General features: G+C 39.4%; 1 protein-coding gene across 1 annotated transcript; it reads left to right on the forward strand.

Annotated features, from left to right (window-relative positions):
- Positions 1 to 1,099: 1,099 nt before the first annotated feature.
- Positions 1,100 to 3,136, forward strand: LOC126876606 (elongation of very long chain fatty acids protein 6-like). The gene is made up of 2 exons (XM_050639519.1): positions 1,100 to 1,129; positions 2,265 to 3,136. Exons 1-2 carry the CDS (start codon positions 1,100 to 1,102, stop codon positions 2,793 to 2,795), a joined length of 561 nt encoding a protein of 186 aa, XP_050495476.1. The 3' UTR covers positions 2,796 to 3,136.
- Positions 3,137 to 22,547: the final 19,411 nt, after the last annotated feature.

Below are 22,547 nucleotides of genomic sequence, written 5' to 3' on the forward strand. Positions count from 1 at the left end.
CTCGCCAATTTGTCCCCACAGCTGACTCCAACTACTCACTATGGAGGGCTTCCAGGAAACTCACGCGCTCCCCGCAAATAATCCCATCAATCCGCTATCCGCAAGGTGGATGGGCGTGTAGCCCTATAGGTAAAGCCAACCTGTTTGCTAAATACTTGTCTAAAGTATTTAAACCCCATTCCTCCAAAGCTGCCGCAGACATTACTGAACACCTGCACTCTCCCTTCTAAATGTCTCCTCCTATCGAACCCTTCACTTCTGCAGAGATTATAGAATCAATCAGTCGCCTAAACCCTAAGAAAGCCGCGGGGCATGACCTAATAGGCAATAGAGCAATCAATGAACTTCTCATAAAAGGGATTGCACTCATCACATCGATTTTTAACGCAATTCTTCGCCTTGAATACTTTCCTAAGGCCTGGAAAATTTCACTGATTACTCTCATCCCTAAACTCGGAAAACCAATATATGAAACTCTGCTCCTATCGCCCAATTAGTCTTTTACCTATCCTGTCAAAACTATTCGAGAAAATGCTAACGAATAGACTCCTTCCACTCTTGGGGGATTTGAAAATACTCCCAGATCATCAATTCGGTTTTCGGAAACAGCATTCAACAGTAGAGCAAATCCATCGCATAACACACATTATCAACCAATCCCTTGAAAAGAAAAAATATTGCTCAGCGATATTCCTAAACATTCAACAGGCATTCGACAAAGTATGACACGAAGTACTACTATACAAACTTAAAAAAGTCCTACCACACACCTACTACTCCATCTTAAAGTCCTACCTAACCAATAGGCAACTCATGGTTAAATACTTAGACGTCACTTCCACAACGTTCCCAATGGAATCTAGCATACTCCGAGGTAGTGTCCTCGGACGCCTGCTGTTCTCCATCTACACTGCCGATTTACCAACATCAACAGAGATAACAATAGCAACATTTGCTGACGACACAGCGCTACTAGCTTCCCACGCTGTTACGTCGCATGGAACAGCTGTACTCCAGCCGACGCTACCTGGCAGCCAGCGGCCCTCAATAAACTCAAGGACCCACCATAAACCGTCAACTTTGGCTTCATTGTTTTCACATGTTTGCCAGTCAAACTGTTTGTCTAGAAGTAAGTATTTTCAGTTTATTTTCGGGTTTCGGAAAAGTCCTTGAGATTATTAGGCTCTTAGAAATCACGGAGAAAGCGTGTAGTCACCGAATGGGAATACCGAAAACATGTTTATCGAAAAGGACTGGTTTTCCCCAGGAACGAAGTCACCCCCCGATCCACGTTGGTGGGAGACTGCCTCATATCCTTTTTCATTAGCATGGCTCATAACCAATCGGCATCGCGGATGGTTACCCTCACTTCCTTGACGAAAAGTGTGAACAACGAATCCGCGTTCTTCGTTCAAAGGGCACACCCACGCCAAGCTTTCCTCCGGAAAAACATAAGAGGGAATAGTCAGTCAAGCAATTCGAGCCTCTCAAGTGGGTCATTACATCAACTCAATACTGTAGAAGCAATTCAGAAAAATATGACAAGGAAGGGATGTGTGTTGAATAATACATAATAAAACTTCATTTACCTTAAAAACTGTTCTTTTTAATAATATTAGCCCGAAACTTTTTAAATGTAAATGCATACAGAATTTGATTTTATGCTAAAAGTATCTGTACATGCTCAATCCGTCTTGCGATAGCATACGTATCTAACAGGGTATTCGTAATATATTTGACACATATTATCTTTACACGGGAAAATCCATGTCGAAGGAGCAAAAATATCCTGCAAAATTGAGACTGAAAACATATTTTACGGAATATCCCGGAAATTATTACGTTTAGAAAGATAGTTTAAACGTAACAATTGTCTACAAGCAAGGAATTCAGCTAAACAGTTTTAATCTATAATTTAATTTTATCTGTAAATTTTCTTTAATACTGGAAATTCGCGTCTTTTTGTTAACTTTTATTGCAAAATGTTGTTCGATGCTCTGGAAAATTGAGAAACTTCAAAGAAATGTATAAAATGTGGATAAATGGAAATTTTTATTTTTGATATTATAACAAAAATAACTGCATTTGTTATTATTGTACTATACTTGAAATAAATTCAGCCACTTCCAACATAAAAGTAAATTGTTTGTAATATGAAAAATACACAACATCAGACAGATATTAAGAAACACACTATGTAACTTCAATTTATATATCATGTTCATAACATATAACAATATTTCCAAAATATTATATCATAATAGAAATGTAATTATATTCTTTCCAGCCATCTTACTCAAGATCCAGTTTTCGGTTTTTGGTCGTGGACCTTTGCCCTATCGAAGCTAGTAGAATTTGGCGACACAGCCTTCATTGTGTTACGAAAGCAACCGTTGATTTTTCTACATTGGTACCATCACGTAACAGTCCTTCTCTATACCTGGTTCTCTTATGCAGAGGCCACAGGAAATGGCAAGTGGTTTGGCTTGGTAAACTCTTTCGTTCATGCCTGGATGTACTCCTATTATGCTCTGAAAGCAATGCGGTTCAATATACCAAAATGGGTCGCCATATTTGTTACTACGCTACAGCTATCACAAATGGTTGTGGGTTGCATTTTAACTGCATCAGCTTACTACTATGTACACAGTGCCCAAGTTGAATGTCACGTTACGCCTTTGAACATCAAACTTGCTATGCTGATGTACCTCAGCTATTTCATTTTATTTGCCAGATTCTTCCAGCAGGCTTATTTATCTAACAAACACATAAAAAAAATTGGAAAGAAGGATTAGCCTAATAGATCTGCAAGTTATAACAAGCTGAAGTTTATGTAGAGCAGGTGAAAAATTTTTTAAATCTTTTTTACGGATGCTTTTCAGTGACATATCTTAAGAAAAACTTTATCAAAATCTCATGTGATGGATATGGACGTCAAGAAATAATTTGATGAATATAATTCTCTCAAGCCTTTGTGAAGGCAAAGTTGTAAAGATTGATTGTGAATGAATGAAAATGGAGAAATAGAATTAAAGTAAATCTCGCACACTAAATAAGAAATAAATTTTTAATATCTTAACAATATTATCGTTAACTATAGTACGAATGAATTAATAAATCTCGTCCTGGAAACACATATATCCCTAATCTGTTTACTTATGAAACGATTTCCAAAGAAATTTTTTGGTCTCTTTTATTTGTAATGTTTCCTTCTTCCGATAACGTGACAAAACCTTACTGGAACAAGAACGGAAGCGATATAATATTTGAAAATGTAATGTGTAAATATTCGGGTAATATTAACGTATCTAATATTGAATCATTTAATAGTAAAAAAAATATTAAACACAGATTCGCCGGCAAATCTGATATACTTTTATAATAATGAATTATAGGGTTGACATATTTATTGTCGTACGTATAAAACTATGAAACTATATATATTGAAAGAAGCCATAGAATACATAACAATTTGTATGAATAAAGTACGAGTGATATTAAAAAATGGATCATGCATTAGTTCAAAAACTTTATCGAGCCTTAGAATATTTTCTGCTATTTTTAAGTGTCAATATTGATTAGTATGTAGGGAACGCCTCTCAAACGTTTTTCTATTTTCATTCGAACTGCCTATGTACGTATATATGTATGTATATTATACCGCCGTTTTCTGGTGGTATTACATATTCTAATGGTGTAAGAACATACTTATACTCATTGTTTTGTAAAATACACACTACCGGTGAAGAATTGACAACCTTCCCATTGCGTCTATATTATATCATCTACTAGTTTTATTATGAATTTAAGAGTTATTACTACAAAAATTAAAGAAATGATAAAATTTTTGCAAACAGTGCTTTCTTTTTAGTTTGTTACAATATTTTAAAAAGCAGCCTTATGAAACTTCAGAATCGAGGAAAAAATATTCGTCGGTGTGACGGTAAGCTTTAATTAAGGCTTTAATTAAGGACGGATTTCTTCCGGTACCCCCGCGCCATACGCGGCTACGTTTGTCAAAACTCGAATCACATGGGCAATATCCATAGCCGCACTAGTTCCAATATATGTATGCCATGTTTGTGTTGACACATATACCACAGCGTTAATATCATGGACAGCACTGCTTCTATTTTTCAACAAGCAAGTTTCAAGTATTGCATTGCGTCTGATGCACCTGTCACCCGCTCAGAAACAGTAATAAAATAGACGAAACATCCTGCATGCCACAGCTATCGAAATAATAACAAAACAGCAACTGAATAGCCGCCTCTGATATACATCGGACGATAACCCCTCCAAAGGGACTAAAACCTCCATATAAAAACCCTCCTACATTAGCGCTCAACACATTATTCTGTTAATTATTCTGTAACACTTTGAACCGTCACTCCGTTGGATTTATACAATAAAATTTCCATCATCTTATACGAAGTTCAATTCCTTCACGTTATTCGTGAAACGTACGAATATATTTACTGCGACGCGAGGAGAGGAGATCACCAGCGATCTATTGGTTTCATGATTTCTTCTGTCTTCGACGTAACATTGTAATTCAGAATCTACCATAGCTGTAATTAAATAATTGCAGTCACCCAGTCCAATTGTAATTGTTCGAGAGTTGTGATAATGAGCTTGGGCTCGAGGCGACAGTCAGTCGCCGAACGTAGCCGCGGTCACGGGATGAACGCTTTGTCTAAAAAAGGTATGGAATAATTCTATAGCTCTCTTTAAAAAGGAAATAGTTGTAACACTCGATAGTAAACATTCCAACGGTCTCTGTCCCGTAGCTCGCCACACGCAGACCCTATTCTTCGAGTAAGATGATTGCCAGATGTCGATGCGTCTCCGCAGTACATGTTCGGCTAGCTCGAGGGCCTGTTATAAATCTTAAGATTTAGCTAACTAAAGTCCTTCAAACAGACAAACAGTCTTTGTCCCAACTACGGGAAAATAGGGGAGACGCGAGATGCGAATGCGATGCGAATTTACGAGTAATAGCCGACATGAGTACAAAAATCAATGAATTAAAAAACGACATGCGTTCACTCAAGACAAAAAAGGAAATCGAGACACCCGTATCACCGCCGATAATTCCCTAGGTGACAATACCGACAGACGGTAGCCCCCAACCAATTAAGTTAAAAGACGCGATCGAGTCAGTACCAATATTCGACAGATATCGACCCTCAGTATTTCAATATTTAAGAGCATGCGAGCGCGCACGAAACATGATTCCGCGGCATCAGGAGCCTCAGTTGGTAAAATTATTTATGAATAAGCTTCGCGGGCACGCGTTTCTCGCCATAAAGGACAGTTAGCTAAACAGTTTGAACGATTTCGGGAACAAATTAAAGGATATGTTCGGCCGGACTCAGATTTGGACGACGACCTCTCCGGATTATTTCAATAAAAATAAACGAAACTCCAAGTACTCCCACCGCTAGAATAATTTCCCCAGATTTAAAAACTAAGACAAATTTACTATTAGACCCCGGATCAGAAATCAATGTCATCAAGAAACCTGTCTTATCCGAATCAGCAATCATGCTGCAGCAATCATGCAATTGTAATGCAGGTTGCGGGAAATCCAGTTATTTTTCACGTGGGGAGCACGAAGCGGCTACGGGTTCTCAGGGCGTAGGACCACGCCCTGGTCCCATCGGGAAACCACGATGAATCTAATGTCCTCCTATAGCCGGGTGGTGACTGGTCGACGTCTTCGGCCCCCGCCAGTTTGCCGATCCGGTGCGAAGAACCTCGGAGAAGTTGGTGGGCCCGTATCTGCCAAGACCACTCACCTCACCTTCTTGTGGGGTTCCCCGTCACCCTGCGCCGGCCTTTGCTGAGGCAGGGTGCGAAAGAGTGAGTGGCACCAGGATGGAAACCCTTGTTGACGACCTCGGCGACTTCAGAATCACAATGGACAGAGAAACGAACCAAAAAATCGTTTACAGTGCAGGGGAGGGATACCACAGTACCGGCGCAGCCGCGGGTTGTAAAACGGGCCCCGAGTCGTCATCGAGCAACCGTGACCGTCCGGGGGTGGGCCGCCAGGCCCCCGAACACGCTCATGCGTCTGGCGAAGGGGACACACGAACTGGGGGGTCTCGGAGAGGGTTGGAGGAACTCGATGTTATGACCGTCGGCCCGGGACCCTCACGGGATGGGATGCGCCGACGCCGCGGTGAGATCCGACGACGAAATGTCGTCATGCTCTTCCTATTCGACCGCTGCCGGGACGGTCATCGTGGAGGTTTTAGTAGGTTGGAGTCCGGCATTACCACGCCGCTTTTCCCCAGAAGCGACCTGGTGTCCGTGCGGATTTCCTCCACGTTAATAATAATATTTATAAAAAAAAAGTTATTTTTCACGTAGTTGACTCATTGCTGATCGATCAAGATGGAATCTTAGGATCCGAATTTTTCGCAGGATGCAAGGCTCGTTTGGATTACGAGCGAAAACGTATAAGTGGGGAAATATTTATATCCCCTTCGATACAAGAGAAAAGATAATCGTGCGGAAACGAAGTTCGGTACCATTACAAATGTTCGATTAACATTACAAATCTGGAGATAAAAGAGGGATTTATTCCCAAAATCGAGCAAATCAAGGGAGTCTATTTTGGTAATGTAGGTGCGAAGAACCATAAGGGACAAGGATATACAAGAATAATAAATACCACATCGAAAGATTACGAATTTATCACACCTACAATAGTAATTAAAGAATTTGAGAACCTCGCTTCGCCGCCTGAAGTTCCGTCTTCTTGATTATCTCACCTTTTTTTGGACACACGAAGTCTGCTGAAGTTTCGTCTTCTTGATTATCTTGTTTACGCTATTTTTAATTTTCCACATCCTTGAGACACGTAGATGCTGCTGAAGTTTCGTCTTCTTAATTTCTCATGTTTCGTTTGGTGTTAGTGATATACGAGGTGCGTGATAAAATGTAGATATTGTAGTAGCTCGTATTTTGTTGATGTTTCGTCTGCGATGCTTCCCAGGCCTTCCCTACTGATGCCAGTGGAACGTGCCAGGCGCGTGGCAGCTTTGTCCTTGCTGAGGTTGCATTTGTGATGTATTTGGTAATTTCCTTGCTCATGTCAATAAAACGTACAAGGCGTGTGGCAACTTAGTGTTTGTCGAGTCTTTGCACATGTAACACGCTCTATTTCCTATGTTCCCCAAGAATTATTAAAATTCCAATGGCAAGTTTTTAATACGTCATTCCATAGGAGGTGGCGCCAAGTGGTAGTTTGTAATAATTGTTAATTTGCTTGGCGAGTTTGTTCTGCTTGGCGAGTTTGTTCTGCTTGGCGAGTTTGATTTGCGTGGCGAGTTTTTAGGTTAGTTTTTCCTTTTAGGTAATAATATGCATTAATTCATAGTAATAAGTGATTTTGATAGTGTTTGATTATTCGATATTTTGTATGATTGGTAGTGTCGATTTTGTTTATTGCATTTTCATGTTTTCCCTTATGAATACAGGTTATGTTGGATCATGGATACTGATATGTCTGAAGCTGTAGAAGTATGTATTATTTTAATTTGTTTCGACTTCATCCTGTTTCGTATTGTTGTTCGTTTTCTTAAACTTGTGTGTTTTATTTTAGTGTGAGAAGAAGAAAAAAAGTCGTCGGCCGTTCAAACCTCCTCCGAAACGTTCTAGGAAACGTGGTCGTCGTGGCGGCGCAAAAGCTCGTGGGCAGAGGTTAAGGAGGCTGGAGGGATCGTCTTCCACAGAGGGTAGCAATAGTGTGGCTCCAGCCCCATCGTCGAGTCTCGGTGATCCTTTTGGTTATTGATCTAACCTTCTCCGATGAGGACACCCTTCAGTTGCCGCCAAGTTCTCCTTCGATCGAAGTGGTTGATACAGATGCCTGTGCCAAGATTCGTTTTTGGGAGGAGATCCCTGATCAAGTGTTGGAGGCTTACCTACGCCACCATTCCTCAGGTCAGGCGGGTACTTGTCCGGACGTACTCTCATGGTGTTTAAATAGGTTTCGTGAGATGTATCCGGATGCTCCGTGTGTGGATTTTGACTTTACTTGGTAACAGTGCCTTATTTGTTCATGTGTGTATATATGCCTAAATGTGTTCCCAGCGGGTGTTATTTTATTGGAGTGATTTTGTCTATATTCTTATATTTTATTTAATAAGATATGTTTTGTTTTCTGCGTTGAAAACACCGTAATCACTGGTTGATACAGCGAACAATTGTGAACGAAATAGATCGAAAGTTGATAGAGTTGTTTTATTCCAGACAATTCATTAAATCTTGAGCAAGAACGATTATTTCAATTTTGAAACTATACTCTCTGTGAACAATCTGGATGACATAGTGATTTATTCAAGATCTCCTCACGAACACGAAATTAAATTTAACGAGTTAATGGAAATACTAAAGGAAGCCAAATTGCGATTGCAACCCGATAAATGCGAATTCCTACGACACGAAGTTATTTGGGACACATAATCAGTGAAGATTGTGTAAAACCCGATCCACAGAAGATCGAAGCCGTATCGAAATTTCCACGACCAAAGAAAGCAAAAAATATCAAACAGTTTTTGCGACTAGCGGGGTACTACCGAAGATTTATACCTAATTTTTCCAAAATTGCAAAACCATTAACACAACTATTGAACAAAGACATCCCCCTTAAATGGTCGGAGAATCAAGAAAATGCATTCAACAATTTAAAAACAGCGCTAATGACAAAACCTATTCTGCAATGTCCGAATCTTTCCAAACCCTTTAACTTTACGACAGACGCTTCAGGTTATGCAATAAGCGGTGTAAATAGGATAATCAAGAAGACGAAACTTCAGCAGAAGATAAGCAGCACCCGCGTTTCCTCAGGTAAAAGGGAATATGAGAAATTAAGACACAGCGTAAACAAGACAACCAAAAAAACGAAACCTCAGCTTAAGCTAGCAATTACGATATTCACATTTTGTCACAAGTTAGTTACCATTTGGTCAATTGAAGCGTTTACCCCTCCACTCTGTCAGTCTGTCTCAATTGAAATCTATAAGTATTAACTACAGTTTGTCTTAATCGGAATCAAGTTAGTAGAAATTTATAAGTATTAACAAGAGCTACCATCTTTCGATAGAAGTGTTTACACCGTCACTCTGCCAGTTATCTCTCGAATAATTGTTTCAAACGAAATTTATAAGTGTTAACTACGAAGGTTGCCCAAGCGAAATAAGTGCCAAAGTTCGATTAACCGCCGAATTGTATAATAGAACACAATTGACTCCGCATACATTTAAGGTGAGAATTTTAAAGTTTGTATATTCTCTTCTCTGATAACTTCGCAGTTGTACGATATTTGAAATCGGAATAAAAGTATCCGTTGGCAGTTACAATCAACGAACAAGAATATCAAGCACACGATTAACGCGGATTTTGCCCAAGACATTTTGGATTCACAACGACCGTTCTCTGCATTAACTAGTGATCTGACGCAACCGAAACGTTGTGCTAATTACGGTGTTTTCAATCATAGAAAACACCTATGGTCTCCGTGTTTCTCTTCCCATTATTAGCACATATTGGGCGAGAGGGACGAAGATCTGCTTCGCGCGGCCTCCTCGGGGGCGATGGCCTCCCCTAGCGACAAATTAATCGGTTAGGGAAATTTGCATTGTTGGCTTGATCAGGAGGATCGGAGTGCAAGGAGTGCACTGTTAGTAATTCATGAGAGACCCCGGGAACGCTTCTGTCAAACGTCAGGATGACCACCGTGGAGTTTTAGTCGGTAAGAGACCGACGCTGCTCTGCTGCTGCCGCAGAGGTGGAGAGTGTCCACGAGTATTTCTCCACGTACAAAAAAAAAAAAAAAAAAAAGAAAACAAGGGGAGTGCACTGAGTGCGTCGTCGTCCCACGACATCCCGACATAAAAATCATGCCGAATTCTCCAGAATGTGTTTTAGGCAGTGCAAATTTATTCATTGGAAATGACTCTTTTAATGAGTATCTGGTGAGAGAACCGAATAGGTATCATTATTAAGTTATAGATAAATACAAAATTACATCAAAAACAAAGAAATGAACAGAAATAAAGAAATTTTTAGGCCTAGCAGTTCTAACGAGACAAGTAAAAATGAATGCCCTCTACGACTATTGGTCAATTGATCCATGTATGGAAACTCCATTCTTCTCGCAAGTAATAAGCAGAAACAGATTTTTACAAATAACGCAGAGTTGGAATTTTTGCAACAATTCGACGACGAAATGTCATCGTGTTCTTCCTCTTCGACCGTTGTGAACGCGCTCGGCAAGCGATCATACGGGAAGATTACTGGGTCAAGGTTGGCCTCATGGAGGGCGAAAGCGTCCAGCGCTGAACTCCAACGGCGCACGTGGTCAATGTCACGACCGGCATACTTCAAATCCGACGGACTGACGATAGAGATAAAGATGTGGCGGCACTCGGCGAAAATGTGTATCGCTGAAGTGCCTAATGAACCATCAACATCCCAACGGTCCTTCCACCGAAGGTTCTAGAAGAAAGAGCACGTGGCAACGATCGCGGACGCCTAACAAATGCATGGACGGTGGGGATGTTGAGGGATGACAAAAGAAAGTAATCGGATCCGATCGTTTAAGCACTCGATGAACTCCATTTCACAGTGCTAATGCAATGTACAACCATTTAAGTGTCGAAACAATCAAAATATCTCGCAAATCGCGAAGATTTCGTAAATTTTGACGAAAAATAGCCGTCATTTCCTTCCCGTTGGAGATATTTCGACGTTTAAGCACTCGTTGAACTCCATTTCGCCGTGCTAATGCAATGCACAACCATTTAAGCGTCGAAACAATCAAAATATCTCGCAAATCGCGAAGATTTCGTAAATCTTGACGAAAAATAGCCGTCATTTCCTTCCCGTTGGAGATATTTCGACGTTTAAGCACTCGTTGAATTCCATTTCACAGTGCTAATGCAATGCACAACCATTTAAGCGTCGAAACAATCAAAATATCTCTCAAATCGCGAAGATTTCGTAAATTTTGACGAAAAATAGCCGTCATTTCCTTCCCGTTGGAGATATTTCGACGTTTAAGCACTCGTTGAACTCCATTTCACAGTGCTAATGCAATGCACAACCATTTAAGCGTCGAAACAATCAAAATATCTCGCAAATCGCGATGATTTCGTAAATTTTGACGAAAAATAGCCGTCATTTCCTTCCCGTTGGAGATATTTCGACGTTTAAGCACTCGTTGAACTCCATTTCACAGTGCTAATGCAATGCACAACCATTTAAGCGTCGAAACAATCAAAATATCTCGCAAATCGCGAAGATTTCGTAAATTTTGACGAAAAATAGCCGTCATTTGCTTCCCGTTGGAGATATTTCGACGTTTAAGCACTCGTTGAGCTCCATTTCACAGTGCTAATGCAATGCACAACCATTTAAGCGTCGAAACAATCAAAATATCTCGCAAATCGCGAAGATTTCGTAAATTTTGACGAAAAATAGCCGTCATTTCCTTCCCGTTGGAGATATTTCGACGTTTAAGCACTCGTTGAACTCCATTTCACAGTGCTAATGCAATGCACAACCATTTAAGCGTCGAAACAATCAAAATATCTCGCAAATCGCGAAGATTTCGTAAATTTTGACGAAAAATAGCCGTCATTTGCTTCCCGTTGGAGATATTTCGACGTTTAAGCACTCGTTGAACTCCATTTCACAGTGCTAATGCAATGCACAACCATTTAAGCGTCGAAACAATCAAAATATCTCGCAAATCGCGAAGATTTCGTAAATTTTGACGAAAAATAGCCGTCATTTGCTTCCCGTTGGAGATATTTCGACGTTTAAGCACTCGTTGAACTCCATGTCACAGTGCTAATGCAATGCACAACCATTTAAGCGTCGAAACAATCAAAATATCTCGCAAATCGCGAAGATTTCGTAAATTTTGACGAAAAATAGCCGTCATTTCCTTCCCGTTGGAGATATTTCGACGTTTAAGCACTCGTTGAACTCCATTTCACAGTGCTAATGCAATGCACAACCATTTAAGCGTCGAAACAATCAAAATATCTCGCAAATCGCGATTTTGATGAAAATTAACTGTCATTTCCTTCCCGCTGGAGATATTTCGACGTTTAAGCACTCGTTGAACTCCATTTCACAGTGCTAATGCAATGCACAACCATTTAAGCGTCGAAACAATCAAAATATCTCGCAAATCGCGAAGATTTCGTAAATTTTGACGAAAAATAGCCGTCATTTGCTTCCCGTTGGAGATATTTCGACGTTTAAGCACTCGTTGAACTCCACTTCACAGTGCTAATGCAATACACAACCATTTAAGCGTCGAAACAATCAAAATATCTCGCAAATCGCGATTTTGATGAAAATTAACTGTCATTTCATTCCCGTTGGAGATATTTCGACGTTTAAGCACTCGTTGAACACCATTTCTCAGTGCTAATGCAATGCACAACCATTTAAGCGTCGAAACAATCAAAATATCTCGCAAATCGCGATTTTGATGAAAATTAACTGTCATTTCCTTCCCGTTGGAGATATTTCGACGTTTAAGCACTCGTTGAACTCCATTTCACAGTGCTAATGCAATGCACAACCATTTAAGCGTCGAAACAATCAAAATATCTCGCAAATCGCGATTTAGATGAAAATTAACTGTCATTTCCTTCCCGTTGGAGATATTTCGACGTTTAAGCACTCGTTGAACTCCATTTCACAGTGCTAATGCAATGCACAACCATTTAAGCGTCGAAACAATCAAAATATCTCGCAAATCGCGAAGATTTCGTAAATTTTGACGAAAAATAGCCGTCATTTGCTTCCCGTTGGAGATATTTCGACGTTTAAGCACTCGTTGAACTCCATTTCACAGTGCTAATGCAATGCACAACCATTTAAGCGTCGAAACAATCAAAATATCTCGCAAATCGCGAAGATTTCGTAAATTTTGACGAAAAATAGCCGTCATTTCCTTCCCGTTGGAGATATTTCGACGTTTAAGCACTCGTTGAACTCCATTTCACAGTGCTAATGCAATGCACAACCATATAAGCGTCGAAACAATCAAAATATCTCGCAAATCGCGAAGATTTCGTAAATTTTGACGAAAAATAGCCGTCATTTGCTTCCCGTTGGAGATATTTCGACGTTTAAGCACTCGTTGAACTCCATTTCACAGTGCTAATGCAATGCACAACCATTTAAGCGTCGAAACAATCAAAATATCTCGCAAATCCCGAAGATTTCGTAAATTTTGACGAAAAATAGCCGTCATTTGCTTCCCGTTGGAGATATTTCGACGTTTAAGCACTCGTTGAACTCCATTTCACAGTGCTAATGCAATGCACAACCATTTAAGCGTCGAAACTATCAAAATATCTCGCAAATCGCGAAGATTTCGTAAATTTTGACGAAAAATAGCCGTCATTTCCTTCCCGTTGGAGATATTTCGACGTTTAAGCACTCGTTGAACTCCATTTCACAGTGCTAATGCAATGCACAACCATTTAAGCGTCGAAACAATCAAAATATCTCGCAAATCGCGAAGATTTCGTAAATTTTGACGAAAAATAGCCGTCATTTGCTTCCCGTTGGAGATATTTCGACGTTTAAGCACTCGTTGAACTCCATTTCACAGTGCTAATGCAATGCACAACCATTTAAGCGTCGAAACAATCAAAATATCTCGCAAATCGCGAAGATTTCGTAAATTTTGACGAAAAATAGCCGTCATTTGCTTCCCGTTGGAGATATTTCGACGTTTAAGCACTCGTTGAACTCCATGTCACAGTGCTAATGCAATGCACAACCATTTAAGCGTCGAAACAATCAAAATATCTCGCAAATCGCGAAGATTTCGTAAATTTTGACGAAAAATAGCCGTCATTTCCTTCCCGTTGGAGATATTTCGACGTTTAAGCACTCGTTGAACTCCATTTCACAGTGCTAATGCAATGCACAACCATTTAAGCGTCGAAACAATCAAAATATCTCGCAAATCGCGATTTTGATGAAAATTAACTGTCATTTCCTTCCCGCTGGAGATATTTCGACGTTTAAGCACTCGTTGAACTCCATTTCACAGTGCTAATGCAATGCACAACCATTTAAGCGTCGAAACAATCAAAATATCTCGCAAATCGCGAAGATTTCGTAAATTTTGACGAAAAATAGCCGTCATTTGCTTCCCGTTGGAGATATTTCGACGTTTAAGCACTCGTTGAACTCCACTTCACAGTGCTAATGCAATACACAACCATTTAAGCGTCGAAACAATCAAAATATCTCGCAAATCGCGATTTTGATGAAAATTAACTGTCATTTCCTTCCCGTTGGAGATATTTCGACGTTTAAGCACTCGTTGAACACCATTTCTCAGTGCTAATGCAATGCACAACCATTTAAGCGTCGAAACAATCAAAATATCTCGCAAATCGCGATTTTGATGAAAATTAACTGTCATTTCCTTCCCGTTGGAGATATTTCGACGTTTAAGCACTCGTTGAACTCCATTTCACAGTGCTAATGCAATGCACAACCATTTAAGCGTCGAAACAATCAAAATATCTCGCAAATCGCGATTTAGATGAAAATTAACTGTCATTTCCTTCCCGTTGGAGATATTTCGACGTTTAAGCACTCGTTGAACTCCATTTCACAGTGCTAATGCAATGCACAACCATTTAAGCGTCGAAACAATCAAAATATCTCGCAAATCGCGAAGATTTCGTAAATTTTGACGAAAAATAGCCGTCATTTGCTTCCCGTTGGAGATATTTCGACGTTTAAGCACTCGTTGAACTCCATTTCACAGTGCTAATGCAATGCACAACCATTTAAGCGTCGAAACAATCAAAATATCTCGCAAATCGCGAAGATTTCGCAAATTTTGACGAAAAATAGCCGTCATTTCCTTCCCGTTGGAGATATTTCGACGTTTAAGCACTCGTTGAACTCCATTTCACAGTGCTAATGCAATGCACAACCATATAAGCGTCGAAACAATCAAAATATCTCGCAAATCGCGAAGATTTCGTAAATTTTGACGAAAAATAGCCGTCATTTGCTTCCCGTTGGAGATATTTCGACGTTTAAGCACTCGTTGAACTCCATTTCACAGTGCTAATGCAATGCACAACCATTTAAGCGTCGAAACAATCAAAATATCTCGCAAATCGCGAAGATTTCGTAAATTTTGACGAAAAATAGCCGTCATTTGCTTCCCGTTGGAGATATTTCGACGTTTAAGCACTCGTTGAACTCCATTTCACAGTGCTAATGCAATGCACAACCATTTAAGCGTCGAAACAATCAAAATATCTCGCAAATCGCGAAGATTTCGTAAATTTTGACGAAAAATAGCCGTCATTTCCTTCCCGTTGGAGATATTTCGACGTTTAAGCACTCGTTGAACTCCATTTCACAGTGCTAATGCAATGCACAACCATTTAAGCGTCGAAACAATCAAAATATCTCGCAAATCGCGATTTTGATGAAAATTAACTGTCATTTCCTTCCCGTTGGAGATATTTCGACGTTTAAGCACTCGTTGAACTCCATTTCACAGTGCTAATGCAATGCACAACCATATAAGCGTCGAAACAATCAAAATATCTCGCAAATCGCGAAGATTTCGTAAATTTTGACGAAAAATAGCCGTCATTTGCTTCCCGTTGGAGATATTTCGACGTTTAAGCACTCGTTGAACTCCACTTCACATTGCTAATGCAATGCACAACAATTTAATCGTCGAAACAATCAAAATATCTCGCAAATCGCGAAGATTTCGTAAATTTTGACGAAAAATAGCCGTCATTTCCTTCCCGTTTTAGATATTTCGACGTTTAAGCACTCGTTGAACTCCATTTCACAGTGCTAATGCAATGCACAACCATTTAAGCGTCGAAACAATCAAAATATCTCGCAAATCGCGAAGATTTCGTAAATTTTGACGAAAAATAGCCGTCATTTCCTTCCCGTTGGAGATATTTCGACGTTTAAGCACTCGTTGAACTCCATTTCACAGTGCTAATGCAATGCACAACCATTTAAGCGTCGAAACAATCAAAATATCTCGCAAATCGCGATTTTGATGAAAATTAACTGTCATTTCCTTCCCGTTGGAGATATTTCGACGTTTAAGCACTCGATGAACTCCATTTCACAGTGCTAACGCAATTCACAACTATTTAAGCGTCGAAACAATCAAAATATCTCGCAAATCGCGAAGATTTCGTAAATTTTGACGAAAAATAGCCGTCATTTGCTTCCCGTTGGAGATATTTCGACGTTTAAGCACTCGAACTCCATTTCACAGTGCTAATGCAATGCACAACCATTTAAGCGTCGAAAGAATCAAAATATCTCCCAAATCGCGAAGATTTCGTAAATTTTGACGAAAAATAGCCGTCATTTCCTTCGCGTTTTAGATATTTCGACGTTTAAGCACTCGTTGAACTCCATTTCACAGTGCTAATGCAATGCACAACCATTTAAGCGTGGAAACAATCAAAATATCTCGCAAATCGCGATTTTGATGAAAATTAACTGTCATTTCCTTCCCGTTGGAGATATTTCGACGTTTAAGCACTCGATGAACTCCATTTCACAGTGCTAATGCAATGCACAACCATTTAAGCGTCGAAACAATCAAAATATCTCGCAAATCGCGATTTTGATGAAAATTAACTGTCATTTCCTTCCCGTTGGAGATATTTCGACGTTTAAGCACTCGTTGAACTCCATTTCACAGTGCTAATGCAATGCACAACCATTTAAGCGTCGAAACAATCAAAATATCTCGCAAATCGCGAAGATTTCGTAAATTTTGACGTAAAATAGCCGTCATTTGCTTCCCGTTGGAGATATTTCGAAGTTTAAGCACTCGTTGAACTCCATTTCACAGTGCTAATGCAATGCACAACCATTTAAGCGTCGAAACAATCAAAATATCTCGCAAATCGCGAAGATTTCGTAAATTTTGACGAAAAATAGCCGTCATTTCCTTCCCGTTTTAGATATTTCGACGTTTAAGCACTCGTTGAACTCCATTGCACAGTGCTAATGCAACGCACAACCATTTAAGCGTCGAAACAATCAAAATACCTCGCAAATCGTGATTTTGATGACAATTAACTGTCATTTCCTTCCCGTTGGAGATATTTCGACGTTTAAGCACTCGTTGAACTCCATTTCACAGTGCTAATGCAATGCACAACCATTTAAGTGTCGAAACAATCAAAATATCTCGCAAATCGCGAAGATTTCGTAAATTTTGAAGAAAAATAGCCGTCATTTCCTTCCCGTTTTAGATATTTCGACGTTTAAGCACTCGTTGAACTCCATTTCACAGTGCTAATGCAATGCACAACCATTTAAGCTTCAAAACAATCAAAATATCTCGCAAATCGCGATTTTGATGAAAATTAACTGTCATTTCCTTCCCGTTGGAGATATTTCGACGTTTAAGCACTTGTTGAACTCCATTTCACAGTGCTAATGCAATGCACAACCATTTAAGCGTCGAAACAATCAAAATATCTCGCAAATCGCGAAGATTTCGTAAATTTTGACGTAAAATAGCCGTCATTTGCTTCCCGTTGGAGATATTTCGACGTTTAAGCACTCGTTGAACTCCATTTCACAGTGCTAATGCAATGCACAACCATTTAAGCGTCGAAACAATCAAAATATCTCGCAAATCGCGAAGATTTCGTAAATTTTGACGAAAAATAGCCGTCATTTCCTTCCCGTTTTAGATATTTCGACGTTTAAGCACTCGTTGAACTCCATTTCACAGTGCTAATGCAATGCACAACCATTTAAGTGTCGAAACAATCAAAATATCTCGCAAATCGCGAAGAATTCGTAAATTTTGAAGAAAAATAGCCGTCATTTCCTTCCCGTTTTAGATATTTCGACGTTTAAGCACTCGTTGAACTCCATTTCACAGTGCTAATGCAATGCACAACCATTTAAGCGTCGAAACAATCAAAATATCTCGCAAATCGCGATTTTGATGAAAATTAACTGTCATTTCCTTCCCGTTGGAGATATTTCGACGTTTAAGCACTCGTTCAACTCCATTTCACAGTGCTAATGCAATGCACAACCATTTAAGCGTCGAAACAATCAAAATATCTCGCAAATCGCGAAGATTTCGTAAATTTTGACGAAAAATAGCCGTCATTTCCTTCCCGTTTTAGATATTTCGACGTTTAAGCACTCGTTGAACTCCATTTCACAGTGCTAATGCAATTCACAACCATTTAAGCGTCGAAACAATCAAAATATCTCGCAAATCGCGATTTTGATGAAAATTAACTGTCATTTCCTTCCCGTTGGAGATATTTCGACGTTTAAGCACTCGTTGAACTCCATTTCACAGTGCTAATGCAATGCACAACCATTTAAGCGTCGAAACAATCAAAATATCTCGCAAATCGCTAAGATTTCGTAAATTTTGACGAAAAATAGCCGTCATTTGCTTCCCGTTGGAGATATTTCGACGTTTAAGAACTCGTTGAACTCCATTTCACAGTGCTAATGCAATGCACAACCATTTAAGCGTCGAAACAATCAAAATACCTCGCAAATCGTGATTTTGATGACAATTAACTGTCATTTCCTTCCCGTTGGAGATATTTCGACGTTTAAGCACTCGTTGAACTCCATTTCACAGTGCTAATGCAATGCACAACCATTTAAGTGTCGAAACAATCAAAATATCTCGCAAATCGCGAAGATTTCGTAAATTTTGAAGAAAAATAGCCGTCATTTCCTTCCCGTTTTAGATATTTCGACGTTTAAGCACTCGTTGAACTCCATTTCACAGTGCTAATGCAATGCACAACCATTTAAGCGTCAAAACAATCAAAATATCTCGCAAATCGCGATTTTGATGAAAATTAACTGTCATTTCCTTCCCGTTGGAGATATTTCGACGTTTAAGCACTTGTTGAACTCCATTTCACAGTGCTAATGCAATGCACAACCATTTAAGCGTCGAAACAATCAAAATATCTCGCAAATCGCGAAGATTTCGTAAATTTTGACGTAAAATAGCCGTCATTTGCTTCCCGTTGGAGATATTTCGACGTTTAAGCACTCGTTGAACTCCATTTCACAGTGCTAATGCAATGCACAACCATTTAAGCGTCGAAACAATCAAAATATCTCGCAAATCGCGATATTGATGAAAATTAACTGTCATTTACTTCCCGTTGGAGATATTTCGACGTTTAAGCACTCGTTGAACTCCATTTCACAGTGCTAATGCAATGCACAACCATTTAAGTGTCGAAACAATCAAAATATCTCGCAAATCGCGAAGATTTCGTAAATTTTGAAGAAAAATAGCCGTCATTTCCTTCCCGTTTTAGATATTTCGACGTTTAAGCACTCGTTGTACTCCATTTCACAGTGCTAATGCAATGCACAACCATTTAAGCGTCGAAACAATCAAAATATCTCGCAAATCGCGATTTTGATGAAAATTAACTGTCATTTCCTTCCCGTTGGAGATATTTCGACGTTTAAGCACTCGTTCAACTCCATTTCACAGTGCTAATGCAATGCACAACCATTTAAGCGTCGAAACAATCAAAATATCTCGCAAATCGCGAAGATTTCGTAAATTTTGACGAAAAATAGCCGTCATTTCCTTCCCGTTTTAGATATTTCGACGTTTAAGCACTCGTTGAACTCCATTTCACAGTGCTAATGCAATTCACAACCATTTAAGCGTCGAAACAATCAAAATATCTCGCAAATCGCGATTTTGATGAAAATTAACTGTCATTTCCTTCCCGTTGGAGATATTTCGACGTTTAAGCACTCGTTGAACTCCATTTCACAGTGCTAATGCAATGCACAACCATATAAGCGTCGAAACAATCAAAATATCTCGCAAATCGCGAAGATTTCGTAAATTTTGACGAAAAATAGCCGTCATTTGCTTCCCGTTGGAGATATTTCGACGTTTAAGCACTCGTTGAACTCCATTTCACAGTGCTAATGCAATGCACAACCATTTAAGCGTCGAAACAATCAAAATATCTCGCAAATCGCGAAGATTTCGTAAATTTTGACGAAAAATAGCCGTCATTTGCTTCCGTGGAGATATTTCGACGTTTAAGCACTCGTTGAACTCCATTTCACAGTGCTAATGCAATGCACAACCATTTAAGCGTCGAAACAATCAAAATATCTCGCAAATCGCGAAGATTTCGTAAATTTTGACGAAAAATAGCCGTCATTTCCTTCCCGTTGGAGATATTTCGACGTTTAAGCACTCGTTGAACTCCATTTCACAGTGCTAATGCAATGCACAACCATTTAAGTGTCGAAACAATCAAAATATCTCGCAAATCGCGAAGATTTCGTAAATTTTGAAGAAAAATAGCCGTCATTTCCTTCCCGTTTTAGATATTTCGACGTTTAAGCACTCGTTGAACTACATTTCACAGTGCTAATGCAATGCACAACCATTTAAGCGTCGAAACAATCAAAATATCTCGCAAATCGCGAAGATTTCGTAAGTTTGACGAAAAATAGCCGTCATTTCCTTCCCGTTTTAGATATTTCGACGTTTAAGCACTCGTTGAGCTCCATTTCACAGTGCTAATGCAATGCACAACCATTTAAGCGTCGAAACAATCAAAATATCTCGCAAATCGCGATAATGATGAAAATTAACTGTCATTTACTTCCCGTTGGAGATATTTCGACGTTTAAGCACTCGTTGAACTCCATTTCACAGTGCTAATGCAATGCACAACCATTTAAGTGTCGAAACAATCAAAATATCTCGCAAATCGCGAAGATTTCGTAAATTTTGAAGAAAAATAGCCGTCATTTCTTCCCGTTTTAGATATTTCGACGTTTAAGCACTCGTTGAACTCCATTTCACAGTGCTAATGCAATGCACAACCATTTAAGCGTCGAAACAATCAAAATATCTCGCAAATCGCGAAGATTTCGTAAATTTTGACGAAAAATAGCCGTCATTTCCTTCCCGTTGGAGATATTTCGACGTTTAAGCACTCGTTGAACTCCACTTCACAGTGCTAATGCAATGCACAACCATTTAAGCGTCGAAACAATCAAAATATCTCGCAAATCGCGATTTTGATGAAAATTAACTGTCACTTCCTTCCCGTTGGAGATATTTCGACGTTTAAGCACTCGTTGAACTCCATTTCACAGTGCTAATGCAATGCACAACCATATAAGCGTCGAAACAATCAAAATATCTCGCAAATCGCGAAGATTTCGTAAATTTTGACGAAAAATAGCCGTCATTTGCTTCCCGTTGGAGATATTTCGACGGTTTAAGAACTCGTTGAACTCCATTTCACAGTGCTAATGCAATGCACAACCATTTAAGCGTCGAAACAATCAAAATATCTCGCAAATCGCGAAGATTTCGTAAATTTTGACGAAAAATAGCCGTCATTTGCTTCCCGTTGGAGATATTTCGACGTTTAAGCACTCGTTGAACTCCATTTCACAGTGCTAATGCAATGCACAACCATTTAAGCGTCGAAACAATCAAAATATCTCGCAAATCGCGAAGATTTCGTAAATTTTGACGAAAAATAGCCGTCATTTACTTCCCGTTGGAGATATTTCGACGTTTTAAGCACTCGTTGAACTCCATTTCACAGTGCTAATGCAATGCACAACCATTTAAGTGTCGAAACAATCAAAATATCTCGCAAATCGCGAAGATTTCGTAAATTTTGAAGAAAAATAGCCGTCATTTCCTTCCCGTTTTAGATATTTCGACGTTTAAGCACTCGTTGAACTCCATTTCACAGTGCTAATGCAATGCACAATCTTTTAAGCGTCGAAACAATCAAAATATCTCGCAAATCGCGATTTTGATGAAAATTAACTGTCATTTCCTTCCCGTTGGAGATATTTCGACGTTTTAAGCACTCGTTGAACACCATTTCTCAGTGCTAATGCAATGCACAACCATTTAAGCGTCGAAACAATCAAAATATCTCGCAAATCGAGATTTTGATTAAAATTAACTGTCATTTCCTTCCCGTTGGAGATATTTCGACGTTTAAGCACTCGTTGAACTCCATTTCACAGTGCTAATGCAATGCACAACCATTTAAGCGTCGAAACAATCAAGATGTCTCGCAAATCGCGATTTTAATGAAAATTAACTGTCATTTCCTTCCCGTTTGAGATATATCGACGTTTAAGCACTCGTTGAACTCCATTTCACAGTGCTAATGCAATGCACAACCATTTAAGCGTCGAAACAATCAAAATATCTCGCAAATGGCGATTTTGATGAAAATTAACTGTCATTTCCTTCCCGTTGGAGATATTTCGACGTTTAAGCACTCGTTGAACTCCATTTCACAGTGCTAATGCAATGCACAACCATATAAGCGTCGAAACAATCAAAATATCTCGCAATCGCGAAGATTTCGTAAATTTTGACGAAAAATAGCCGTCATTTGCTTCCCGTTGGAGATATTTCGACGTTTAAGCACTCGTTGAACTCCATT

The sequence above is a fragment of the Bombus huntii genome, unplaced genomic scaffold (genome assembly GCF_024542735.1).
Source record: "Bombus huntii isolate Logan2020A unplaced genomic scaffold, iyBomHunt1.1 ctg00000085.1, whole genome shotgun sequence".
In the NCBI taxonomy this organism is placed as follows: Eukaryota; Metazoa; Arthropoda; class Insecta; order Hymenoptera; family Apidae; genus Bombus; species Bombus huntii.